This window comes from Anabas testudineus, chromosome 15 (assembly GCF_900324465.2).
Source record: "Anabas testudineus chromosome 15, fAnaTes1.2, whole genome shotgun sequence".
NCBI lineage: Eukaryota > Metazoa > Chordata > Actinopteri > Anabantiformes > Anabantidae > Anabas > Anabas testudineus.
This window is the reverse complement of record NC_046624.1, coordinates 17,651,121-17,673,458: the sequence shown is the minus strand read 5'-3', so window position 1 is coordinate 17,673,458 and position 22,338 is coordinate 17,651,121. Positions and strand designations below refer to the sequence as shown.

The 22,338-nt window shown below is 39.4% G+C and overlaps 1 protein-coding gene across 1 annotated transcript; it reads left to right on the top strand.

Annotated features, from left to right (window-relative positions):
- The first annotated feature begins 2,702 nt into the window (after positions 1-2,702).
- Positions 2,703-22,020, top strand: LOC113158050 (contactin-associated protein-like 4). The gene is made up of 18 exons (XM_026353719.1): positions 2,703-2,824; positions 4,013-4,224; positions 4,421-4,564; positions 4,774-4,945; positions 6,723-6,829; positions 7,100-7,219; positions 7,410-7,610; positions 7,921-8,083; positions 8,434-8,561; positions 8,746-8,916; positions 10,938-11,156; positions 12,467-12,706; positions 13,512-13,745; positions 16,664-16,797; positions 17,185-17,272; positions 18,826-19,041; positions 19,749-19,820; positions 20,733-22,020. The coding sequence occupies exons 2-18, from the start codon at positions 4,059-4,061 to the stop codon at positions 20,927-20,929; spliced, it is 2,772 nt and encodes a 923-aa protein (XP_026209504.1). The 5' UTR covers positions 2,703-2,824; positions 4,013-4,058; the 3' UTR covers positions 20,930-22,020.
- Positions 22,021-22,338: the final 318 nt, after the last annotated feature.

Sequence of the window (22,338 nt, the reverse complement as noted above, 5' to 3'; positions counted from 1 at the left end):
TTTTGCCAGTGGGATTTTCTATGGAACTAAACATACCAGGGATCAATGTTCAGCTTGCTTCCAGATATAAATAGTGTACAATATACAATAATATATATAATAGAGTATAAAGTCCAATTAGGAAATGCAGAATACAGTTCGTGGATGTGTACATTCAAAGCCAGCTAAGGGAGCTCTTGGGATGGAGAGACCATCTTTTTCTGATTATAATATCAAAGCTCAAAATCTTAGGTAAACTGCATAACTGATAAATTTATGACCTGAAAGAAAACAATAAAAGTCTTCCAAAAAGAGCAGCCAGTTGCTGTCAGTGCAGTTCTGGCTTTTATGTAGAAGCTGTTAGATTTGTGGTCATATTAAACCTGCTTGGACTGGAGTTTCAATTTCTCTTGGAGCCTCCATCTTATTATAAAGAACTATAACACAGAGCAGCAGACCACCAGAAATGTGTTAAAAGCACCAGCGTGGTCTTGCTATGTTTTTTCATTTTGTTTTTTAACGTTTACATTTAGTCATTTGGCAGACACTTTATTACAAAGTGACTTACAAGGTACAAGGCAACAGCAGGTGAAGCATAAGGAGGTTCTGCCCAAGGACCCCTACTGTAAGTAGGGGGAAAGATAAGCTTACAGTTAGCTGACTGAAAGAAGAACAGAACAGCAGAGGAATACATTTTCTCTTATTTTCAATTTCAGCTAGACTTTGAAATTCTTTAAATGCATAAGATGACAGTTCCTCCAGGAGCACCTGTTGTGACCAAGTTCAGGGATTGCACATTGTGTTTGTGTTGACTGATTGTGTCTCAGTCATTTATGCAAAATGGAATGAAATGAGAATGCTGAAAAAATTACAGCAGCCAGTCATCTGATAAGGCTTGTCAGTGTCTTCCAACCAAATTAGATTTAGAGTTGCCGTGAAGATCCACAATGCAGAGGCAGACAGAAAATGATTAGGTGATATTGCCCTGGGGAACTGTCTGGAATGATCTGAAACAGGAGCCTACACTGTAAAACGTAAAAACTTTTTTTTAATCCCTTGAAGACTGTATGAATCCTGAGGATACTCACATTAGTGATGCTGGAGATCAGACAGAGCGACTCCCAAAAGTTTATTGAAGTAGTCTTGACATGAGTACTTGCAGTACAAACTTTACTCCTGACAAAGATCTTCTGGCTGGTAGAGCTGCTGTAATAAGAACTTAAACCACAACCAATATCAGCTTTTTCCTTGGGGTATAAAATAGTGTTTAACACCTTATTTAAACCATTTTATTCTTCCCCAAACTGGCTGCCTTCTCTTAGAAATGACCCTATTGTTCATCTGTAAGCCAGTCTACATTTTTTCTCTGACCTAAACCCAGTTATGTGATTGCATGAATGCAACCATAAAAAATGAGGAACATTTGAATCACAAAACTGGATATTGTACTGGAAGATCAGATATTTTTGCAGAAAACAAAATTGAATATTGTAGATCTGCTGTTTTGTCAGACCAAAATACCATGCCTCTGTACATTTGATTGACTCATTATGTTTGTGACTTGCCATCTACACTAATTGTGAATATATGTTCATAGTGTTAACAGGAAACAGGACAAAACAACGTATTACTAATTGCAGTTTAGCTGGATAGACATGTATTTATTAGGAGATGGGGTTGAATCATGGTGGTGGAGTTGTATTGGAGTGCATTATTTTAAGATGTGTTTCTAATATTTTGGATTTACATAAATGAGGCCAAAACATTAGAAACAGTTGTTAATATCAATTTATAGAAGACAGGGTCATCAGTACTGACTAAATACTTTCATGTCTCCATCTCTCTGCATATGCAAATATCTGTCTGCTGATTGACGATCATTGAGTGCTCCTCTCTCTTTCCCTCTCTGTCTCTTCCTCTGCTATGCCAAGTATCTGTCTAACAGATTATTGATGATTGATGACACATTTGACTCTTTCTCAGTCTCTGTCCGTCTCCCTTTCTCTTCTTCTCATTCTTTCTGTTCCCACACAGAGAACGTGGTCACCCTTCAAACAGTATCTAATTCATATTTAATGACAGAGTACATTTAGCTCCGTTGTCACCTTGTCTCAGCAAAAACTCTGTGCTCTGCAAACACTTTAGAGAGTACAAAGAACCAGCAGCATTACCTCTTTCATTTATTTATGCCAGCCTATGTCCTTCTCTACTTTATTTTAGTGTTAATTATGTGTTGCCACCTACTTTTTCTGGTTCTCTCAGTAGATGTACAGTATAGTGGTGATACCACCATACCAGTTCTAATTAAACGATAATTCAATATATCAACTTTCTCCTTTAGATTATCTTCATCCTCTCCTTTATCTGCCATCTTGTCTTCATCTCTTGTTTTCTTTCCATGCTCCAGGTAGGAGTTTGTCACCTGACAGTCGTCACCTCGTGTATCTGGGCAGCCTGTTAGACGACCAGCACTGGCACCACGTCGCAGTGGAGCACCACAGCAATCACCTCAATCTCACTGTGGACAAAACCACAATGTGGGTGCAAATCTCGTCAAAATTCACGCACTGGGACCATGACCAGGTGTGTTTGTGTATGTGTGACTGTGTGTGTGTGTTTCATAGAAACAGGAAAAAAAAAAACCTACTTGCGTTCACACCTATTCCTTTTCTTATGTGTTTGTCTGTGTGCTCATGTTTTTACCCAGATGAGTGTGGGAGCAGATCAGGGACTTGGTTCAGCTGGGTTAAACAGAAATTTTCACGGCTGTTTGGAAAACCTTGTTTACAATGGATTGAATCTGGTAGACCTCGCTAAACAGGAAGACCAGCGGGTTACTGTGAAGGTAAACTGTCTTACTAATATGCTACTGAAAAGCATGTGTGTGTATATGTGTCTGTGCACACTGTAGCCACACTACTCATAATGTTTGTAGATTCTACAGGGAGACCTACAGTTGAATCAACTAGGATTTCATATATCTGTGGGCTTGTAAAGAGAAAGAGAAAGAGAAATAAAACACAATTGTAATATACAAAGTGTTTAAATTTGTATTAATCTATTAGAAGATAGAATAGTCAACAGTTAAACTACAGCTCAAAATCCCACCACAGGGTATTGTATATTTAGTTGTTTGTTGCCATGGAAGCAATATGCAAAAAAGGATTAGAAACATTACGGAAAATACATTTACTACGTAAATATTGCCCTTTACTGTATAAACCAATTTAAGTATAGTGTTGTGGTGCAGCAACTTCATACAATACAATAATATAGATATATATATCTGAATCATTATTTCTAAACAAGTAAAAATGTTCTGGTTAAAGTGCACTCCTTCACATCCCCTCTTTCTGTAAAAAATCTTAATTAGAAGCATCTCTCTGTTTTTGTGTGCTTGCATTTGTGTCAAGCTAGTGCGCAGCCCTGCTGAATCTCTAAAGCCTCCTTCTTTTCAGTCTGCATTACTTTTATATCACCCACAACAGCTTTTGGATTTGATGAGTTGTCTGTGTTTTGCATACTCCACTGAAAATAGAAGACCAGTTTTCCCAGTAGTCAAAGTGAGTGAGTGCTGCTGCCCTTGCAATGAAATTACCATTTCTTAAATGTATCAGCCTGCACACAGAGGTGACCAACTGTTCCCAGACATTTAATTGCCATCTTATTTCTTACTCTCTTCCGCCCATTTCCTGTCACCTGTTCTGCTTCTCCGTTTTTCCTCTGTGACCTTAGAAAGCTGTTAGGTGACATTGGCGCCTTCAGTTTGATCTGCTGGTGCTTATCCTAAGCCTGGCTATTATCATTATGGTAATACTCTCATACTCTTTAAGGAGACTTGCTGATGAGATCTCTGTGCATCAGGGCGCCAGCCTTGGAAATTAATTCATATTCATACATTATAATATTTTCCCTTTTTGCCATTATAATTTCTGCCTCTGTATATTTTTTCTGTTTCTCTTCTCCATCTGTTTCAGGGAAATGTGACCTTTTCTTGTGCTGAACCTTTTTTTGTTGCCTTGACGTTCACCAGCCCCCAAAGCTTCCTCTGGTTGCCAGGTGTGACAGAATTGTCATCTATGGGCACGTCAGTGGGGCTTCAGTTTCGGACGTGGAACAAGGAGGGGCTGCTACTGACCTTTGAACTCCCAAACCAAGGGGGTACAGTCTGGCTGTACCTGAGCAAAGCCAGGCTGCATCTAAAGATCTACAAGTCTGGCAGGGCGCCGCTGGAGCTCAATACAGGTCGGTGTGACCCCTAAACCCCAGCTTTAACTTTGGTTATACCCCCTAGTAAAATCTCATAAAGGTTTAGACTTTTTTTTGGAAAACTGAGCATTTTGCTGTTCACTGTTGATTTAGGCAGTAAAAGAATAAATAAACGGATAAAGTTAAAACCAAGACAGTTAAACCTATGTTTGTACATCTATGTGTGTCCTAGGTTCAGCTCTGAATGACGGTCAGTGGCACTCTGTGGAGCTGACCTCCAGACGAGGACGTCTGACTGTTGCTGTAGATGAAGATGAAGGAGACACTGCTCATTCCAGCCAATTGTTTGCTGCAGGAAAAGAACTTTTCTTTGGAGGTAAGAAAACATTTGAATACATGCATTATCACAACTGTTTATAAAGCAAAACAAGAATTTACGTATGGTTAGAGGACACAGTATCTGTAGTTGTAATTGAAAAATTTTGAACTTGAACCTTGCAGTAATCTGTGGCACAGGCTGTGCTTGGACATGATTGTTTCTTCTGTGTTGTTCTTCTGGCTAATGTTTTTTTCACTCCTGTGTAGGTTGTCCCACTGATGGGAGCAATCAGGAATGCATGAACCCCGTCAAAGCTTTCCAGGGCTGCATGCGTCTGCTCACTGTGGACAACCAACAGGTGGACTTGATCATGGTGCAACAGAGGCTGCTGGGAAACTACAGTCACCTGCAGATTGACATGTGTGGCATCATTGACAGGTTAAACCTAAACACAGCATTTCTTTCATAATAATTATCCAGGGTAGATACACGCTAAATGCTGTCAGATGTTATTTGAATTAATTAAGAATAATTTAGTATGTAATATTATGTATAATACCAGATTTTATGTGTCAGCCAACATTGTCGGAGAAGAGGATGCAACAGTGTTTAGATGTTTCTCTTTTCTTGTAAATTCAGGTAATCTCCCAGTGGAGGCTCTCTGATTTCCTGTGTAATGGGTTATATTTGGATTATTACACAAAGAATTGTCAATGGTGTTACAGTGTTTTCTCTGTAGGAAAAGAATCCAGTGCTATTTCTGGAGAGATAATCTACACAAATGGGAAAAAACAAAGTTACAGTTTAAAACTGTTTAATTCTGTAAATAAAAATATGCACTACTGTGAGAAAAGAACAATGTAGAAACTATCGCAATCCTTGCAATTAGATGGTTCATTTTAAATAATCATTTTAAAAAGCAGCTTGATGGCAGCTGCAGTTTAATTTACAACCCTGGTGCTTTTGATAGACAGTATTACATTTTGTAAGGATATTAGAGTCATACGCACATTCTACTAGATGGCAACCAAGACAGATATTGTAAACTGAAAAAGCTGTTAGAACCATTAATGTAATGGCACCAACAGACACGGTATTCTCTACTTTTCTGTCATCAAATACCAGAGAAGCCGTGGCCTCTAATATGTCTCTATTCTATTTCTGTATTGTTGAAAATGTCAAGTCAAGCTCCACTGTGTCAGTTTAATGTTCTGCTGTGTGTGAGCAATAACACATTGCTCTCAGAACATGACATTAGACCTTTTTCCAAATCATTAGAGCTCACTGGTAAATGGCATATTGCTATCCACCCAGCAGCTTTTGTTTCAATAAAATGTCAAGTTGAAAAATTGATTTACACATTTCCAACCCCTCACCTCCAACCTACAGAGTACTCTGTTGAAATATGTGCTGCTTGACTGATCATATACTGAATTTATCGGTGGCTCAAGAATAGGACATATGTTTTGCAAAGTATGCATTTTTGCAGATAAACAAGGCAACAATGGACTGCCTTAATATAAAATGCATATATTTAAAAGCACAAAGCAGTGGTGTAAATAAACTGCTGCACCTGCCTCCATTCCAACTGTTAGATAAAAGGAAAGCAGAGGAATTGGTGCTAAAAAACAAACTTTTTCATCTGACAAGCCTGCTGAGTAAGTTTTCTTCTAACATTGAATTTCCCACTGACTAAAAGATTAAAAAAACATGCTGCTCTCTCTGTCTCTCTCTCTTAGTCTATCCACAGTCACAATTTGCTGACCTCATTTCCCTTTCCAGATATGTTTACCCAGTCACAGACGAGCTCCATTCATCTCAACCTTCATTTTCTTTGTTGCTCCCTCCTGCCTTACTCTTCTTCGATCCCTCTCTCCACCTTATTTTGCCTCCCTGGATTTCTCTCTGTCTTGTATCTTTATCATTGAACCTCTCTCCTCTCACTTTTTTTCCTGTCCACCCCCCTCTCTTTCTTGTGTTGTTTGCCACTGCCAGCCCCTATCCTTTCACACACTTGGCACTGAAGGAAAAAAAAGCTGCAATAACAACAGATGATTATCTCTCAAATGTGTTTGATTGCATGCACAATATGCTAAAAGACATAAAGTTGGAGGATAAAATAATAACACTAGAATTATTTTCAAGTCAAACAGTTATCAATCAATATTGGGTTGTAGGCTAAAGGCGTGTTTACCTTCCTGACTCTCTCTTTTAGGTGTTCTCCCAGTCACTGTGAACATGGAGGCAGCTGCAGTCAATCATGGAGCACCTTCCACTGTAACTGCTCCAGCACTGGCTACGGTGGAGCCACCTGTCACAGCTGTAAGGGCCTGACACTTTCTGCTGTATGTATGGATTCTTTAGGTCGGCCTGTTAGTTGAATTTACTGTCCACATATTTTTAGTAATGAGTAGACTGAACAACAAAGTGACTGACAAAGCCGAAATAGGAGCTCAAATCAAACGCCACCAGGAAATTACAAGGGTGACAAGTTTAGGGAAAGCTGATATAATTTCAAATTACTGAAATGACATTGACAATGATGTTGTGTGTGTGTGTGTGTGTGTGTGTGTGTGTCTCTTGTCTTCTCAGCGATATATGAGCAGTCCTGTGAAGCATACAAACACAAAGGCAACACGTCTGGGTATTATTACATTGATGTGGATGGCAGCGGACCCATTAGACCACAGCTAATATACTGCAACATGACAGGTATCTCACACAATTCAAATCATGGACACACTCTTGTGTCCAGTCTCTCCATCTCTCTCTTACCTTCTGTCCATCCCACTGAGTGAGGCATCACAGAGGTGAATTGCTCTCACACACAAATAGAAATGAAAAATTAAAAATACAAGCTTTATCTTTTCTTCTTTCTTTTCATATGTCTTCTCTCTGCCAGAGGACAAGACATGGATCGTCATCCGGCACAACAACTCAGAGCTGACCAGAGTTCAGCTACTGCCAGGAAAGAATCAGCATTCAGCTCACTTTGTATACACAGCTGAAGAGGAGCAGCTCACGGCCATCATCAGCGGGTCAGAGCATTGCGAACAGGAACTGACCTACCACTGTAGGAAGTCACGTCTTCTCTATGCAGCAGGTAAAGTGTTGATATTCTGTGACACCTTATAGAAGTGCTGCCTGGCCTCCATAGTTTACCTGGTTTTAATTTGAAATGCAGATGAAAACTTGTATTAAAAGTTCTGAAGAAAAGAACTATGGTGTTTAATGATAGTTTTATTAGCTGAGTCTAATTAACTTAGTATATTAATCTTACCAAAGCAGACACAAAAGGCCTGACACAAAAAAATATGTATTTTATTAATGTTATTGTTAAGGTTAGGATAGGACTGGAACCGGAGAAGAGTAAATGACTACAAGTTTCTAATAAGTGTCTGTATGTGTTTCAGATGGATCTCCACTCAGCTGGTGGGTCGGAGGTCCAGGTGTAGGACAGGTGCAGACTTACTGGGGAGGGGCTCCACCAGGCAGCCTCCAGTGTGCCTGTGGCCTGCAGGAAAACTGTGTGGATCCCAGACACCACTGCAATTGTGATGCCGATCGCACTGAGTGGTAAATGACTATTGTATACAAGATAAGTCTGTGAATGAGGCTACTAAATCAAAGGAAGAGAATGGAGATGATGAGATTGATAAAGTATTAGTTGTTATTACCATGTAATTGATATCTCCTCTCTTGGTTCAGTTTTCCAGCTTATTGCTGGTAGTAATGGTGATGTTGTATGGAGAATTTTCTTTCTTAAGCCCTGATCATCCCTATTCTTCTCCCTGTTTTTTCCTTCCCCGCCCACTAATACTTATGTCTACTTTTGCTTGTGATAAAGGTTTGTCCTTTTCACTGCTAGTTTTAGGTTTCTTTTCTTCTTCTTCTTCTTCCCCTTTTGTCCTTCCCCTACTGTCCAGGTCTGATGACTCAGGTCTGTTGACCCATAAGGACACCTTACCTGTTAGATCTGTGGTGCTGGGTGATGTTCACAGGCCTGGCTCAGAAAGTGCCTACAGGGTAGGACCTCTTCGTTGCCATGGAGACAGTAAGTCTGGTCCTGAACCTTGAATGATACCTTGCAACATTTGAATGATAAAAAAATTATAATGCTGTATCAAGAAGTAATGAACTATTGTCATTTCATAATAACAGTGTCCAGAATCCCTTGTTACAAAATTATCTGTCTCTCTAATATTAGTAAAATTAAAAGGTTTCAATTATTTTTGCAGAAAATGTCTGGAATGCTGCATTTTTTGATAAGGAGACGTCGTATCTCCACTTTCCCACATTCCACGGAGAGCTGAGTGCAGACATCTCCTTCTTCTTCAAAACTACTTCATCCTCTGGTGTCTTCCTGGAAAACTTGGGCATCAAAGACTTCATTCGGATCGAACTCAGCTGTAAGTAAAACCTTTCAGGTTAGATGATGTCTAATCCAGATTGTGCTCTGATCTGAGTATAACCTGAGCAGGAAGGATCATGCTGGGAAGTTTCATCTGAGCTAAACTCAGCTGGATGTGACGGTCCTGGAACTCCACCTCAGTTCTTCTAAACCCTGAAAAATATATACTTTTTCAACATCTCCACTATTTGTTCTTTCTCCTATGGGAAATTACTGCAGTGCCATTGTTCTAGCCCGCTGCTGTACATTTCCTTTACAACCACCAGAGTTTATGGTTCTCTAGTAGTGTGCTGGTGTTGAAATATCATTGCACTGTAATGCTATGGGAGGACACTGAGTGTGTGCTGTTGTAGCTGTCATACATCACTACAGCTCTTGATAAAGAAAATTGCTGTAGTCTGCTATTTTAGGTGGTCTTCTTAGAAGTAAAAGTAAAGCTAACTTTCTGTGACAGATTGTATACTGCCCATCCAAAAGAAAAGTCACCACCCGGATTTAACTAATCAAATAGGTAAGAGCCTCCCATTGGATAATTACTGCATGGATGATTTCAGCTGGTAACAACTCATTAACCCTAACTGACCCTAGCTTCTCATTTCTTAAATAAATATATCTGAAGACGTTTCCTGCGATTGTGGAAAATATGTTAGTCTGTTTTCAAGTAGGGTCACATTATTGTCATGAATCAAGCAAAGAAAACATCTAAGGAGATGAAACTACTAAAACTGGGTTAAGAACTGTCCAATGGAAGAAGGTTATGTGGTCTGATGAGTCAAGATTTACCCTGTTCCAGAGCACATTTCACCCACTTCTCCTCTTACCCATCATGCCTAGTGACTACCATACAAACCTGTGGGGGCTGTGCTATGATCTTGGGCTGCTGCTGTAGGTCAGGTCCAAGTTCAGCAACGTTATGTTTTCACAGAATGAGGTCAGCTGACTACCTGAATATACTGAATGACCAGGTTATTCCACATATGGATTTCCTCTTCCCTGATGGCATGGGCATATCCAAGATGATAATATCAGGATTTATCAGAAATTGTGAACGAGTGGTTCCGGGAGCATGACGGATCATTTCCACACATGGTTCGGCCACCACAGAGTCCAGACCTTAACTCTATTGAGAATCTTTGGGATGTGCTGGATAAGACTTTGTGCAGCGGTCTGACTCTCCCATAATCAATACAAGATCTTGGTGAGAAATTAATGCTGGATGGGAATAAATGTTGTGACATTGCAAAAGCTTATCGAAACGATGCCACGGTGAATGTGTGCCATATTCAAAGCTAAATATTAGAGTGTGCGACTTTTTCTGGTGGAGGTGAAAACCAACTTAGAGCTTCACTTTATAGCTGATTGTCACAGCTACAATGGTTTAGATGTTCAGGAGTAACTACAGCTGGTTGCTAAGACACTCGCTGTTGCTTGTAAGCGGGTTGGTGTCTGTTTGTGTTTGCATCACTTTAGTAATATATTACTTGAATATATTTTTTCTTATCAGAGTTCCACTGGAGCTCAAGTGTCAAAACGTCAACTGGCTCTGCACTCCCACTGCAGAGATCACTTCATCTTCTTCCCTTCTCAGATGGTGAAACTCTTAAAGAGACTAAGAGCTTTAGAGTGAGTCTTCTCCTTGTTGAAAGGTAGCAAGTGAAAAATAGATAAAATGCTGTTTGTGGTCCAGCTATTTGAATGAAAATCACTCAGGTTCAGGATACACACAACAGGACATGGTGCTTTATTGTTGACAATAAAGCAAGACCATATGGGTGATCTTTGACTTGACTAGGAAGTACTGTAGGTTAAACACCAGTGTTTTTCTTTTTTCTTCCTTTGGCTCCAAAAAGAAGAGCCGCTATAGTTAAATAATGCACATCAAAGTAATGGGACAGGAGCTTGTGCTTGTGTGGGAGCATTGTCAAAGGTCTGGCCTGTCTACAGGTGCAAGCCAGACACAGGTTGTATGAAGATATAGAAGACACGATGAATGACTGGTTTCTTCCTTCTCTGATGCAGCTTCTACGGAGGTCCTTTTCTCCTTTGATGTGGGTAACGGTCCGCTGGACGTTAGCGTAACGGCTGACTTCCCACTGAACGACAATAGGTGGCATTACATCCGAGCTGAGCGGAACGTTAAAGAGGCCTCGCTTCGCCTGGATGAGCTCCCTGCTGCCACACAGGAGGCTCCTGCTGATGGGCACATTCACCTGCAGCTGAACAGCCAGTTATTTATAGGTGTGTGGGTTTGTGTGTGTGAGATGGCACTGCTGCATACATCTGAAATGCAATTAGAAGAAGCTGTGTTTTTGTTGTTTTGACAAAAAAAATAAACAGGAGAATATCCAGACAAAATATTAGGATATTAGGAGGATATGTTCTAAAAACATTTCCAATAACCTTGTCTCAGTTTCCATCTTCTAAGCATTTGTGTCACTGACTGTCTTACTCAGAATCCCTTGTTACAAAATGATCTGTCTCTGCCTCCCTCTGAATGTCTTCACACAACTAACCAAAAGAGTTTGTTCTCATACTGTACATTTTTATTGACCCTAGGGAGGTTGAGATTCCTATATCGTTGTCTCCTCTTCTTCTCTTGAAAGAAGGCTTTCAACTAAACTCCACCCTAATGTTCCACTTCCTGTCCTAGTTCATACTGAGCAGGGAACATCAATCAGCTTTTACCAATTTTTGTTCCTAAACTTTGGAAATGGAAGGAAATGGAAGTAATACCGCTCTATAAGTTTCGAAGACTGAGAGAAAATCCCCACACACTGAAATATCATCAGGATGCAGTGAAGTTGTTGGTAGTGGTCAGTTTCCTTCCGGTATCCTTAGTACAGTACAGAGCCCAGTCCATTAGTTAAGGTAGTCCTTTCATTATGGCTCCTGAGGAAACTCCAGGTCCTGATATGAACTTCATTAACTCTCCAGACCTGGAAAGCTGTTAATCTCATCAAAACAGTCTTGAGGTTGCCAGTTTGGCACTAAGGGACAAATATAATGTTGCAGAGCCTGAACACCCAGGACAGTTAGAGGTCGAAATGTGAGAAGTCGAAAAACAACAACTTTTGCAGTTTAAATTCTGCTGGAGAAGTTAAAAAGTGTTTTCCTGTCACAGTCAGCCGGTCAGGCAGGACAAACAGACTGTCAGAGAGACTGACAGCTCGCCAAGTTAACCAGATATCAACTCGGCTGGCAGGGGCACTGCCAGTTAAATGTCAACTCCTTGAATTTTTTAACCTGCCATGTTGTGTTTCATTGTGTTTCATCACCTCATCATTTGCAAAATTCAGTAGGATGGTGACAAATCTTTAAGTATGTTTTGGTTGTTCAAATCAAATATCAATCAGTCACAGTGACATGATATGTTTTTCATTCATTTCTGAAAGCGGGTTGGGTTACGTAATACACCATAAATTACATAATGTCTGGATTTGTTGTTATGTCAACATTGTGAGCTAACGCAGTACAAGTGCTGCAAATTTGTAGTCAAGCTGAATTATCTTGCAACAACGAAGGAACAGTAACACTGTCTCTTTCTTCAGGAGGCACAGCATCCAGGCAGAAGGGTTTTCGGGGTTGTATTCGTTCTCTGCAGCTGAATGGCGTCACCCTGGACCTGGAAGAAAGAGCTAAGATAACCCCAGGGGTTCAGGCAGGTTGTCCAGGCCACTGCAGCAGCTATGGTTCCCTCTGCCAGAATCAGGGACGCTGTGTCGAGAGATCCAACAGCTTTTCCTGTGACTGTGGCTCATCTGCTTACACTGGAGCCTTCTGTGACAGAGGTAAAGACTTCAGCAAACTCTCAGCAACACCTGTGGCCATCATTGATTCATCATTCACTTGAGCATCTTTATTCACTGCAAAACCATAACTGTAATTTGAAACCTCAGTTAATACAAGCATTTGTTTTTTAGAGTTGTTAGTTAGCTAGTTCAACATTAGAGTAAAGTTCTGTAAGATTCAGTGAACTTTATTGAACCCAGTGGGCAAATTGCTTTACTTTACTATAGCTGCTCTCTACTCAAAAAGAAAGAGGCGAAAAAGCAAACGAACATAAAAGCAAATAACTCTGACATTTGTCAAAAAAAAAAAAAAGCATAATAGCATTAGAACTCTAGTTATCAGCTGTGTGGTCTCTTGGAACTCCACAGGCCTATCTGCAACAACTCTGATAAACAACTGCATTATAATTAGCAGCAATCATATTGTTCTTTTCACCTGTCAGCTGGTTTTCTGCGACTGCCTCTCACCAGCTCACTAATTAGGTGTTGTCAGAGCTGCTAAGATACTGCACGTACAGTATATGTATCACTGAACAGTCCCCTGAGATAAGTCTGTACCTAGATTGAGTATGTAAAGACAGTTAATTGAAGATTTAACTTTAAGGAATATAATGAATAATTTATTAATAATTGATTTAAATCATAATGGTATACTATCAATGGGAAACAGTAAAGTGAATTTTTAAGTGACGTATAGAAAAGATAAAAGGTAACAACATATGCATCTGCCATACAAAAAGAAATGAGACAACTGCTGTGACTCCTGTTGTAATTAAACTCTCTGACTTTTTCTCCATCATTTCAGAGGTTTCAGCCAGCTTCAAGTCGGGAACATCCGTCAGCTACATCTTCAAAGAACAGGTGTTCAGTGAGCTGAACAGGAGCAGCAGCAGTGCCCTACCCTCTTCCATATACTCTGACATGACCCTGAGAGCAGAAAATGTCTCCCTGAGCTTCAGAACCAGCCAAAGCCCAGCTCTACTCCTCTACATCGGCTCCTACCACCAAGAGTACCTGGCTCTGCTGCTCAACAGGCATGGTGAGTGCTCAGATCCTCTCATCTGTAACAAGGACTTCTTATTCTTTAACTATTTTGTGTTGTATTTGAGCATCTGCATTCACCCTTGTAGCATCAGCATGTTGTTTATCATCTTTGTCTTTTGTATGAATAAATTAAATTAGTTTTTACTTAGATATTAGAGTTGACCACCTCCCACAAGATAAACTGGTGAACACCACTATTCTCTCGCCATCATGGATAATTCTGTTCATAGGAGTGGTTCTTGCATGAGGCCCACTGTGGCTTTATGAATCCTCCATAGCAAGTTTCCCTTCTCATCAGCTTCTTTCTGTTCTCGTTTTGCTCTCCTTATTATTCCTTTCATCCAGTTTGTCTGTCCTTTGCTGCCGTTCACCTCTGTGTTTAATCAACTCGCCATGAGTTCAACGGGTTGAGTGGAACGTGGGGTCAGTTGAATTGGAAAGGACAAAAGAGGCTGAAGCACTTATTATGGGCAGGATTCCACATAGATTAGCTGTAAATAGACTGTGAATGGGCTGCTTTAATAACCCAGACTGGGGGAAGCTGATGACGAGCAAGTCATTAGAGTTACCATGGTGATCAGGTAGTTGGCAGGTAGCTGCATTAAAACTGAAGCACCCCATTAAAACTCTGGAACAGATTTCTTTTGGTGATAAACCTCTTTGAACAGCTTGTTTGATGTGCTGCTGTATAGAAGTTTTAGTTCTAACAGACAAATGACTCTATGTACCTTTCACTGATTATATATATATATATATATATGGTGCAACTTTTTCCCATACCACACAGAGAGATTGCCAGACCAGGATATTATAGATGCAGTCAGCTGTGTACATGTGTACATGTTTACTAAGGGTGAAAAGACAGAGCCCTGTGGTGACCCAGTGGAGGAATCATGCAGATCTGACAAGGTCAAACCAATGATGTCCTGACTTAACTTTTACTAACAGGTAACAACTTTTCAACTAAAATATGAGACTGAAGTTTGTTAAAAGCAAAATAGAAATCCTACATGAGGCTTTTTTAATTGGCGAAGGTAAGAACAGCATCAGCTCCCATTCCATATCCAAACTGCAGCGGGGTTCTCCCTTTAGATGGGCTGCACACATCCCTTTATAACCAGTGAGGTTAAAGCCACAGGTGTTTCATAATTATGGTATGAAAGTCAAATTCAAAAGACCTGAAGCCTGATTTACCAATCCAACATGGTGCACACCTTGTCCCTGAGTCTTTTCTGAAAATTACATTACTATGGTGAGATTATGAAGCTGTAAGCAAAAGCAGATGGTAAAAATCTTGTCAGAAGTCGCTCATTCTGACATCAAAAATATAAAAGCTGAACTAAGTATTCAGTATCTACGCTGTTGAAAATGTAATTAGATAGAAGGCAAACAAAAAGGTAATATGCATGGGTATAAAATAAATTATGGTGATTGCATTGTTTGTATTTCAAAGGAGAGTTTGTTTTGTAGCAACTGACTATCAAATTCCAGGTGCATATTCTCATTTCCATGCAACAAAACCAATTTATCAGATTCTTCTTGTGCTTGAAAATACACATGCACATTTAGAAGCTCTCCTGACCCAGCATACCACCAGCAATAACCACAGACAAGCCAGTTCCTCAATAATAAATACATGAACTCTGTCATTCCTGAAGATGTGCACTTGTCTTTTTTAGTTGCAAAACAAGGTGATAATTTCTTTCAGAGTAAATTATGTAAATGATGCATCAATTTTGTGTTGCACTGCTGAGCACATTCTGGCACATTGTAATCAATCTACATTAATTATGAACTGTTACATCTCTGTAGCCTACCATTCATTCAACTGACAGCTGTATTTTGTGTTAAACTGTCCTAAAGTGCAAAATGTAAATTAAAACTAATGTTTGTTTTGTGTCTGATATCTAATTTATGTTCTGCAAATTTTTATTCAGGCTGTAAGTAAATAATTTGTCAGTAACCTTTTCCTACTATCTTCCTACTGTGTATTTTTCAGATAATTATAAATCAATTTGGTTATTTATATACCATAACGCAGTCCTCGATTTTACATTCAGATTTATCTCTTGTTCTCGAAACTAAGCTTGTTCTAGTAGAATAACAAGGGCAATGTGGAAATCTTCTGCTGTCAACTGCTGAAAGTTGAAAAGTTCATCTATCACCAGTTTTTTACCACCTACGAGCTTTCTGACAATCTCCATCTCTGTGGAGTCATCTGCGCCTCTCAGCTCTATAGTCACCTCCTGTCATGGTCATTACACTGTCAACACACAAAGTCTGTGTCTTGCTTTCCTGTGTCTCCTCTCTTCTAATAAGTGTGGTAAGAAGGCAAATGTTAAGTGTTAAAAATTATTTGCACGGTTGAATATCATGAATGATGCATAATTGGAGAACTTGTAAAACTTATCTCACCTCTCTCTGCATATGAAACTCTGTCTTATTCAGATTCACCAGGATTACATGCATTTACAATTATTATTCTTTAGGATATGCTTATATCGTCCAGTAAACAATTTTTAGTGCTTTAATATGCACCGTGTAATGGAAAATATGCTTTCCAGTAAAGCCTGGTACATCTTCCTTTCACCCATGGAATGGACTGAAATTATCCCTCCAACATGCCATGAAAATTATACAAATTAACTTGATTCTCTGTCATTATTCACCTTCATTCTTAGGTGCTGTTGACTCAGAACATCCTGTCGCTCTCATGTTAGTACTACCTACAATTGTTTTTTGTTAAAGCACAACGAGGATGAAAACAGAACCCTAAACATTGTGCTGTCGTTAATGTGGAGGCTACACTACAAAATATTTTCTTAAATAGTAGGAGTTTGTTTTGAGATGTTTTGCCTTGGGATCATCATACAGAGAACGTACCAGTGTTGTTTTGTTGATTTGTGTGTGCAGACAAGCTGGAGGTGAGATACAGGCTAGATGGCAGCAAAGATGCAGAGACCCTGAAGAGTAAAGTGAGGAACCTCACCAACGGACAGCTACATACAGTCACCATCAGCAGACTTGCACATGCCGTCTCTGTGCAGGTAACAGACAGCACCAGTGTCCTCAGTCAATATTAAACCCTGAGTCAGCCCAGTTTTCTCAGCAGTCAACATGAGCGACCAAAAGGAGAAGCAACAAGAAGACAGCAGGATGAACTGCAGGAAGCACTCATAGATCCAGTAATAAAGCATGAGCTGCAGTCAAACAGTGGAAACAAACTTGGTGATGGCAGCTCAGTGACAGGATAGCTGGCTCAGTTAGGATTCCTATAATGTCATTAAAGTCATTTTAATATGTAGCATGCTTTGTGTTGTGGGATATTTAGTCTGAGATAAACGTGAGAAGCGAGCAAAGTTCTTCCAAGCCACCTTCTTTAGTTATTGACATTTTCAGTAGTGCAATGAGTTTGTTTTGATTTATTCTTTCAGATTGACCAGAACATCAAAGAGGACTTTAACCTCACGTCTGATGTAGAGTTCAATGCCATCAGGTTGCTGGTTCTCGGCAGAGTGCACAGTAAGTGAGACGACAAAAACCCAGACAGGGCCTTTCAAGCTTCAAACCACTCAGACTCATTTCAGAGAATTTCTGTCTTATTGCACAGTGAAATATGAGGTAAACTTTCATTATGATCCCCTGGATACACTGTTCTCTAGAATATAGCTGGTAAAGAATTAGTGAAGCCGCAAATATAGTTGCAAGAGCCACTAGTCTTACAATTTCAGAGTGGAAGCACAGACAACAGACAAGTTATTGATTTTTAAAAGTTCACCTTTATCATATACATATTGCTTTTCTCCTTGTTGACAATATTTTCCTGGTGGAAGACAAGGCTACAGCAGATAGAAAGTACATAACTTAAATAATGATTGAAACAACATAGAAATTAATGCTGTTTTGCTATTTGCTATTTTAATATGACAGCTCAGAACTGCTGGAAAAATGATTTCCTATGACAGTACAGCTTGATTACTTGGCAAATATTAAACCACAATGAGTAGAATCATAAACATAGACCAATGTTAACTTATCGTACACATCTGTAGAAATATTTAGGTATAGACCAACCAGCACTGCGCTCTACAACACAATGCTACTTAAAGATGTTATTTCTGGTGTAATTATCCATCCGGTTTATTTTCCAGGTGTGGCTTTTAGAAGAATTCCTGCTGTGACTCCTTCTTACTCACCAGGTGTTAAAGTGTGTTTCACTTACACCAGGCTCTTAGGGCTCAAAACACTGCAACTAATTAGCAGCTACTTGGCAGCTTATGCAAGATTTGATTCTGTATAGAATAAAATTGCTTTAGCTGCAAATATAGAAAATGTTTCTGCATATTCCCTCAATATAAGATAAGAGAAAAGATTTATGATTTGTCTCTTTAGGGAAATTTGTTTTCGGCTCTGAAACTCAATACTCAATACCTCAACGACAGCATAACAAACAGGCTTTTCAGGGCAACTGAAGTAGTAACACAGCAACTAAATGGTAAGAAAAAAGGCAACACAGCAACATGACTAATAGTCCCAGATAGCGAAGACAACCACAACATTGTTGTGCTTACCACAAAAATGCAGATCACACCCAAACAGAGGACTGGTATAATAAATACAGCCTCCACTGTATAACTGAAAATGCACTGGTCAACAGCACATTCAAAATAATTACCCTTACTCTGCCAACTCAGCAAGAAGCCTCCTTCTCTGTTGTTTGTATATGGTGTTTCCTGTACGCTACAACTTTTCAAACTCTGCAGACAGGGCACCCATACTGCTAGATGTACTAAAACCACAACCCATTTTTCAGGATTCTCTCAACAAAACCACAGAACCTTTCACCTACTGCATCATCACAGGTCTATTTCTCTGGGAGCTCTTGGATATGATGAGTACACTGCAGTGTTATTTGTTTTGGAGAGCTGTAGCAGTGAAGTGCAGGGTTAGGGTTTATAGGGAGATCAGACTCATACAAAATGTTTATCACATCCGCTAAAAGTTAATGTTTTGTGATGGTTTCTCCAATAAAATACATTAAACACTATGAAGTGTTTCTCTGTCTTTCCCTCCAGACTCTCGTGATTTTGATCCAGAACTGGCTCGGGCCGCCTCTCTGGGTTTCACAGGCTGCCTGTCTGCTGTTGTCTTTAACTCCGTGAGCCCTCTGAAGGCTGCTCTGCTCCACCCAGACACCAGCCCTGTCACTGTCACCGGCCCGCTGGTGCAGTCCATTTGTGGCTCCCCTTCACCAAATCCTCACGCAGTAGAAACCACACACCACCTCTCAGGTCAGAGTAAAATTGTTTCATCTCCTTCATGGGAATTTCTGGGAGGCAGTGCACCTGAAGTGGTCTGGTAATTGCAATGGTAGCTGTTATTGTAAGTATTCCAGCTTCCACATAGAGAGGGATGCTAATGTAGTAATGGGTCCTTACATATGTTAAATTTTGGAAGTTATCCATTAAATCTAGGCAATGCTATGATTTCTTGTTGAAAATAGAAACACTTGTATTAACATTCACTGTGCAACTCTGCTTTTCTAATGTCAATTGATTTTTGTTGTGGTAAACACCCACCGAGAGGCTTGAATTAGGGACTCTTGTTTACTGTGTTGGTTAAGTGTTGGCTGTACACTGGCAGCTTTGAGGCTTTCTGGTTTTGAATGTTTCAATTAGTTTCCTGAATGCAACACTCCAATCTAAAACAGACAGTGGCATGCAGACAGTAACTAAATGCGTTGTGTGTATCCACTGTGACGGATTACCTCATGTAGCTTGGACAGGTTTCAAGTGTCTGCACATTGATTTTCAGAGTGGAGGATGGAAAACACAGACAGTTTTTCATGTCACTAATGACTCTTCGCTCCTCTCCTTTTTCCTCTCATTTGTTCAGCTTCATTTCATATTTTTCTTTTTCATAACTCTTTTTATTCCCCTGTGTTTCTTCCTCTATATGTATCTTCTTCTCTTCCTTCTTCCACCTCTTTGTGCTGCAGGCCACTCTGGATCAGTGGGAACAGGTCAACCTCTAGTCAATAACATTAGGAGTGACTCAGCTTTAATTGGAGGTACTGCAATAGCAACGACTGTCACACTGCAATTATCATCAATCCTGAGACAGAATCGGTCTGCAAAACAAGTGGGAGTGATATCAAGCAGTTAAAGGCTCCTACCATGTCTTTTATGAAATTCTGATTATTTAATTTCTCTTTTTCTGCATCTGTTTGTAGAAAAACTGACAGTGAAATGATGTTTAAACTTTAATTGCATCACTAATATTGGTGCAGAGAATTTCTATTAGTTCTGAAGAAAAAGGAGTCAACTACACTGCTAGTGATAAAGCTTAAGCAATTTTATGCTCTCTTTAAATTTGCTGGGCCACAAACCTTTTCAGTAGGTTTTAAGTAGTTTTATTTGATAATGTTTGCTGCATTTTAGTTCTTTAATTCCAATGTAATCCATTTTAAGGGCCAATAAAGTCACAGAGCACTTTAATATCATCTGCAATCTAAAATAGCTGTTAACTTTATTTGTAAAATGTAATAAAATGTTAGTGTTTACTAATTCTCAGATACAGCTTAATAAAGTAGGATGGTGAAAACTTGCTGAGAAAGCTGAGACACATAAAGAGGCAACTTAGATCAACTGCTGCGTTGTCTCATGTCGCCTGAGCCTAAAAACTCAAAACTGCAGGTGGCAGAAGTCTGTGTTCGTTATTCAAAAAGAGAAAGAAGAGTTAGGAAGGCCAACATAAAAACTGGAAACAAAGCAGCAGCATTTGCTCGCTGTTTTCCCACCAGTCTCGTTTGTTGCTACTTGTAATTGAGTCCGTTCTCTTCTTGTGCAGAACCTGTGAGGCTCCCAAAGAATCTCCCAGCAAGCAGTTTTAAGACAGACCTGAAAATTTGAGCTCCTTTCAACAAGAACATCTTTAAAATAATGGGAAGCTGCCAACTGTAACGTTTGTCATTTCTCTGCAGGTGTCATAGCGCTGGTGATCTTTGTGACCGTGTCTGCATTGGCCATAATGGCCAGAATCCTCTACAGGAGAAAGGGGACGTGTCAGAACCAGGAAGTAAAAACTGTAAAACCTGCAGACAGCCCTGAGCTGCCATTCAGCAGCCAGACGTGCTCACACAACGGTCCGAGCGAGAACCAGAAGGAATTTTATATTTAGGTGGAGGTTCAACTCGCTGCTGACTGTGCGGTGTTGGAGCTGAGGAGGCGGACAGAGACAGAGATGCTTTGTCAAGCCTCAGTGCTTTACAGGACAAACTGAGCCCGAGCTGTGGCTCAACAAGACAGGAAGCTACGGACAGAACGATACGCTCATGTTCTGTCTTCTCTGGTTATGTTTTTGCTTCTGTAGTTGTTCTTTTGTAAAGACTGTATATGGATGCAGAAAAACAAAGTGTTGAATTTGTCAGTAAAACAATTGTAAATACATAATGATGTAAATCTTAAAATGACAACTTTATATAAAACAGTCGTTTTTTCTGTCCTGGTGTTAATTTTACAGTAAGAGAAGTTTTTGTTAGATCTGGGTTAATTAATTTTCTGACATGGATAATGAATGTTTTTTTGTTTTGAGTGACGGAGCCAAATATTTACCTCAGATAGTTTAGAAGCTAAAAGTTAATTAAATCTCCAATTTTTAGTTTTTGTTTTTTAGTTTTTCACCATAATTGACCATGCTTCTGTAGTTTACAGCAAATAATTTTATTTATCTTTTTTAATTCAGTATAAACAAAACATCCAAAGTAAGACAAACACACCACACACACTATTCTGACCTGTGAGGCAAAGAAACATTAATAAACAGTCAGACATATTACATATTACACCCTGTTTTATTGCCTTTCATAATGTATTTCTATTTCTTTTTAAATTGATTCCTTGTTTCATTCATCTTTAACTCATTTTTAAATTTTTTTATTTAAATTTTATTTAATCTAACCCTAATTACTGAGGCAAATCAGACACGTGATAAATGTCTCAGTAACATGCAGTGAATCCCTGAACGTAAAAAACAGTTATGAAATCAGCTTTAGTGTGATGGTACCGTTATTGTGTTATGATAAAACCACAAACTGAGGACTCCAGAGCAGCTTTATTCTTTGTGGGCTGTTAATGAACGTCACCTTATACTGTTTGAGGAGTTTCTGGTTTTGTCTGACAGAGGTTTGTTTCTCTTCTTGCAGCACATCACTTCCAGTGAGCTGCTGTGAGCTTTTAATTTTCACAGATATTTTAATAACAAACAATTCAGTTCTGTGACAATAAAGCAATTGATCTTTTTTTTTCTGAAGTGCGTTCATGTTTCCTTATTGCTGGGTCACAGTCGTGCATTTTTTATTAACCTTTTAACCTTTTTGTAATGATCTGTTCAATTCTTCCATCGCCAACTCTGTTGTGAGAATTGAAATGGTGCAAAGTCGGTGTTGAATCAATGAACATTTGAGATTTTGAGCTTGATCACAGTTTTTCCAATTTGCAAAAACTAATTTATTGAAACCTCCACACATAAATCCAACAATTCAAACTCTGTTCACAAAACCCCAGACCTTTCTTTTAAACCTTAAAACC

What these genes read in the sequence shown, in the direction of transcription:
- LOC113158050 (XM_026353719.1), top strand. Translation starts at nt 4,059, where the DNA reads ATGGGCACGTCAGTGGGGCTTCAGTTTCGGACGTGGAACAAGGAGGGG. An exon ending in CATTCGGATCGAACTCAGCT is followed by an intron (nt 8,917 to 10,937) that starts GTAAGTAAAACC and finishes TCTCTGATGCAG; the next exon opens with CTTCTACGGAGGTCCTTTTC. An exon ending in TCTGCTGCTCAACAGGCATG is followed by an intron (nt 13,746 to 16,663) that starts GTGAGTGCTCAG and finishes TTGTGTGTGCAG; the next exon opens with ACAAGCTGGAGGTGAGATAC.